The following is a 4598-nucleotide window of genomic DNA, read 5'->3' as shown; positions in this document are numbered from 1 at the left end:
TTTATAAACTTGCCTTCTAAGCGTAAAGGATGTGGCAACATAGGTTACATAAGCTCTGCAATGTGTCTAATCTTTTATCAGGTGTGCAAGTGTTCATAATTTTCTGTGATGGTAACTTCTTAATTCTATTATTTTGTGTTAATTATTATCAGTTTGTTACTTATAAATTTCCCTCCAAAACGTTGTATATGTGGCAATCTTAAACCAAAGTGATATAAGCTCTGCTCTTTTTTTAATCTTCTATAAGCTGTGCAAGTGTTCATTAGCTCTGTAGTTTGTCTAATCTTATATGAGTTATCCAAGTGTTCATAATTTTCTATGATGGTATCTTCATAATTCTATTAATTTATTTTAATTATTATCATTTTGTTACTTTTAATCTTGTCCTCTAAAACGTCGAAGATATTGCAATATATGTGATATAAGCTCTGCACTTTGTTTAATCTCCTATAAGCTGTGCAAGTGTTCATTATTTTATATGAAATATAAGGATGCATGAGATTAGACTTTAAAGATAGACGCTAGGTGGATGTTTTGTGTCTAAATAAGATAAGCATTAATAAATAATAATGAGAACAACAACCACACTGTATTAAACATTTAAAAACAAAAGAGAAATAGTTTTAAATGAAAAGGAAAAGATAGTAAAGCATAATTTGAAAAAAAAAAGAAGCTATGGTTGCTTAAGTTTTGTAGTGGACTCATTCCACACGGGATTTCTCAGCGACTTGTTCTTTGCTCGATGGTGCACGCTTTGCTGTAGAAGCATCATTGCAAGTCTTGCCAACTTTGGCATCTATTCCTGGTGCAATAACTTCAGGCAGCGCTTATTCAGGGATCTTTGCGCCTTCCTATTGATAATGTTACGAACACAGATATTATATAATGCAAGCAGCACAAATTCAGTAACTTCATATTAAGATAAGGAACAAACAGTTATAACAAAGGCTGGCATCGGTGCAAGATCTCGCTCAGTTATAACAAACAGTAACTTCAAATTAAGATAAGGAAGACCCGGAGCAGCCAATATAACACCAACCGTCATCATGCTGGATACCAGTCACTTTAGCCGTGCAGAGAAACTCAATTATCTGTCAAGTCTAGAAGAAGTTAACAAAGTCGAAAATTAATCTCAAGTTATCCAAATTTTTAGTGGACAAGACTCAACCTGAGTATCAGCCGTGACTATAAATTGATTAAGCTCAGCAGCGGTAAGTGGCTCAATCTTCTGTGCATGAACAACCTTTGATGAGGACGCTTTCTGGTCTGCTCCATGACCTCGCAAGCTGAAAGTTAATGAGCATGATATACAGTCAAACAAAGGCGAAACCTAAGTTCAATATATTTAAATTAGGATGTTAGGACATGTACTTGCCTGTCAAACACATCTTTTCATGCGGCAGTCTCAGAGTCAAAATAGAGATGTGTGGCATAAGTAGCATTCAGAAATAACCGGCCTGCCAAAACATATGGGTTTAGTTAACAAAACGTCAGTCCAAAACAAACAGTGTATGGCATGCATTTCACTGATACACTTAGATGAAAAAATCATAAATAGACTCCAAAATTGACAAAAAAAAATTTAGAACACTAATCAGGAAGAACTCCATAACAGATTTAGCCGATAACACTTTTTACAGTAATCAAAGGAAAGATCAGACAAATCCATAAACGAAAGAAGGAGATTTTAAAAATCATGGGGCATTGTCTTTCACAAGCTATTGTTTTTCATAACCTCGTAATTACTGTCGTGGAATAGAGGGAGGGCCACACTCCTCTCCTCTCGTAATTCTTCGTAGGCTCACTTACCAAGCTATTGTTTTTCATCTGTGGAAGCAGCGCAATAACGTCATTCACAACAAAATCTCCCTCTCCACAGCTGAGGTATTCCGGCTTATCGACAAAGACATCCGGACTGTAATCACTGCCAAGAAGAAAAGGAAACATTTCAGCTCCCTTATGTCTCTTTGGCTTAGATAAAGATTCTCTTTTGGTCTTTTCTGTAGTTCCACTATGTTCTTCACCTTTTTTGCCATGGTGGTGCTGTAATGATTTTGTAAATCTAACTCCTTCATCAATATGAATATTAACCTTTTAGCAAAAAAAAAAAACCATCGGAGTACAAATACAAAAAAAACAGATACTCACTTATCCCCAACTATCTTAGGATTTACGCTTGTGGCAAGCACAATTTTGGGTTCTTTCCCGTAGCTCTCAAATTTGCTATGAAACGCAAGAGCCATATAGAGTCAAACATACTAACACAAACGTTATCACCACTGCAAAGAAACAATGATATCGAGTCAGACAGGAGTATACGTTAGATTATCTATTATACCCATTGGAGATTAGGAAAGAAAGTACCTTTTTAGACACAGTGTAAGCATTACACACTGTGCCCCCGGTATACGATCGGTGATTGTACTCCGGATTGCATTTAGCTCACCAATCATCTCTGAAAAAATGAGTTCATGAGATTAAACTAGCACATGATACGACAAAACCCAACTAAACAAACCTCCGCAGTGAGACGCTTTCTGACATTGCATGCCTCCCAAAATCTCAGCAAACGAACCTCCGCAGTGTTGGAGCATCGCCCAGCTTTCAAATCTGCAAGGAGGGTAAAGTAATTCGCCATCGCAGTGATCAGTAAGTGAAAAGACTATTCTTCTGGATCTCGTCGAATCCGTGCTGCTCATCGATAGAAGTGGAGATATTTATAGTATAAGCTTTTCTCGGTTACTCTGGGAAAGGGATGAGGTAAAGTGAATGATGAAGAGTATCAATGCGGCCGGCAGGCGTTACGGAAAGGTGACCGTCGGGTCGGACGGGAAGAAGACGACTTAATGGGCCGGGAATGTCTGTAAGCCTTAACCAAATTCTGCAAGTTGGGTAATACGTAAATGATTCTATAACTGGGCCATTACATTTCATGAGCCCAAACCCATTTTCGTAAAAAACCTCAACAAATCAGAACGCGACAAGTGTCATAAAACCCATTAAGGAGAGAAAAAAGTCTACTTTATTAATATAGATAGATTATTTTCTTATTATGTAAAAAGTTCGAGTGAGTATTATTAAAGGAAGTTTACTAAAACGACACAAATTAATTGTTTTAGTACTGCAATGACTCATATTTTTTGAAAATTATTAGAATGTTTTTCTGGTATAAATTGCACTTGTCCATATTACCTAAGTACCGTTAATATTTGATCAACATCAGATTATTTGCAAAAAAAAATAATCTATCGAGTAATAAGTCTGTTTACAAAATATGTATAGAAAAAGAAATCTACCGTTAAAGCAGTGTCAAACTTTCTTAGAAACGCCAGCTTTGTTTGCACGACATAGTTAATTGTCCTATCTGGATAGAAAACCAATTTTTAAGAATATGTCAATGAGTTAGCAAATTTGTTAAAAACTGTTAGATTTTTATGTTCAACTTATTTTCTTATGTACCGATTTATTTTCTTATGTTAGAATTATTTTCTTACGACAGAGTTATATATCCGACTTAAAATTGTTGGTAGACTTTTTATTTATATGGTGACAGATTTCTTTAATTCATGCTATGACAGATTTATTGACAAAAATATGGGTTTATGTAAATCAAATTTAATTTAATATTCAATTTCGATCCGGTTTACATTCGTTTTGAATCTGGTTTATTTTTAGGTTAATTAATATCATAATTTGGTAAATTTTAGAAAATGCCATCAACTCTTTCATCTTTTTTCTTCCTTATCAATTTGTCCTTTTTATGGTGTTGCAAACCTTATTGCTTGGAGAAATATGGATCACATTATTCTCGTCTGCGTCTGCAAAAGGTAGAAATTTGACTTTTTTTTAATGATCTCACGATGTAGTCCGAGTGGTATTGAGAAAGAAAGTTCCAAACCTTTCTTTTATTTTGTCTGATGAGTAAATCATATAATAATATATTAATGTATAAACATACATATATATATATATATATATATATATATTTATCAGAAAATGAAAAAAAAAAATTAAAAACCATAAACTATAACTGATTCATAATATTCATTTGTTTTCAACATAAAATTTATACATTTTTATGATAAAGGATGTTTCCTGTAAACTATAACTGATTCATAATATTCATTTTGATAGATAACCGCTATAGGCCGACTAGCCTAGAAAATTGGGGCCAAATTGGGCTGGTGATTGAAATAAAAGCCTACGATGCGTATATACAAGTGGTGAATTACCAAATTTAATGTTATCTTCTTTAAATCTATATTATTAAAAGAAAAGTACCCATTTACTTCATTAATTAAACTTTCTTTTTTTCTTGTCTTTTTCAGTTGCATTTATAAAATATCCTAAAACGAATAAAACTGACTAATTTATTAATTGTCTTTTCAGTTACATTAATGAAATATGCTTAAATGAATTTAAACTTTTTATTTTATAGTTTGTCTTTTTCAGTTACCTTAATAAAATATCCTTAAATAAATTTGGACATAATGTCATTTAATCTACCAAAAAACTCATGAGTTATCCCTACGTGCATAATTTTAATAATGAAGATTTTTAAAAACGTGCATCATTAAAATGTTACCTAAAACATGCAG

The 4598-nt window shown here is 33.3% G+C and overlaps 1 protein-coding gene and 1 long non-coding RNA gene across 7 annotated transcripts; both read right to left on the bottom strand.

Annotated features, from left to right (window-relative positions):
• Nucleotides 1-628: 628 nt before the first annotated feature.
• LOC106332300 lies at nucleotides 629-1283 on the bottom strand. The gene is made up of 3 exons (XR_001268045.1): nucleotides 1169-1283; nucleotides 935-1091; nucleotides 629-851 (listed from the first exon to the last, which is right to left on the bottom strand). It is a non-coding gene; the product is annotated as an uncharacterized LOC106332300 (long non-coding RNA).
• An 88-nt stretch (nucleotides 1284-1371) lies between these two features.
• LOC106332299 lies at nucleotides 1372-2805 on the bottom strand. 6 transcript variants are annotated; one of them, XR_001268043.1, is made up of 6 exons: nucleotides 2519-2805; nucleotides 2365-2455; nucleotides 2149-2279; nucleotides 2025-2062; nucleotides 1810-1924; nucleotides 1372-1457 (listed from the first exon to the last, which is right to left on the bottom strand). XR_001268043.1 is itself a non-coding variant. In XM_013770770.1 (4 exons), exons 1-3 carry the CDS (start codon nucleotides 2697-2699, stop codon nucleotides 2171-2173), a joined length of 381 nt encoding a protein of 126 aa, XP_013626224.1. In that variant the 5' UTR covers nucleotides 2700-2805; the 3' UTR covers nucleotides 2058-2069; nucleotides 2149-2170. The 6 variants fall into 6 exon arrangements, 1 of the variants encoding a protein (XP_013626224.1); XR_001268040.1 differs by having other exon boundaries at nucleotides 1376-1457; nucleotides 1736-1924; nucleotides 2025-2069; XR_001268044.1 differs by having other exon boundaries at nucleotides 1376-1457; nucleotides 1736-1924.
• Nucleotides 2806-4598: the final 1793 nt, after the last annotated feature.

This window comes from Brassica oleracea, chromosome C3, assembly GCF_000695525.1.
Source record: "Brassica oleracea var. oleracea cultivar TO1000 chromosome C3, BOL, whole genome shotgun sequence".
Taxonomy (NCBI): domain Eukaryota; kingdom Viridiplantae; phylum Streptophyta; class Magnoliopsida; order Brassicales; family Brassicaceae; genus Brassica; species Brassica oleracea.
The sequence above is the reverse complement of the archived record's forward strand: the minus strand, read 5'-3'. Positions and strand labels throughout refer to the sequence as shown.

Excerpts from the sequence above, each read along its gene's own strand:
- LOC106332299 (XM_013770770.1), bottom strand. The coding sequence starts at position 2,699 with ATGAGCAGCACGGATTCGACGAGATCCAGAAGAATAGTCTTTTCACTT. Across the intron at positions 2,456-2,518 it reads GAAAGCGTCTCACTGCGGAG|AGATGATTGGTGAGCTAAAT; the intron begins GTTTGTTTAGTT and ends TCATTTTTTCAG. Across the intron at positions 2,280-2,364 it reads CTTACACTGTGTCTAAAAAG|TGGTGATAACGTTTGTGTTA; the intron begins GTACTTTCTTTC and ends GTTTCTTTGCAG.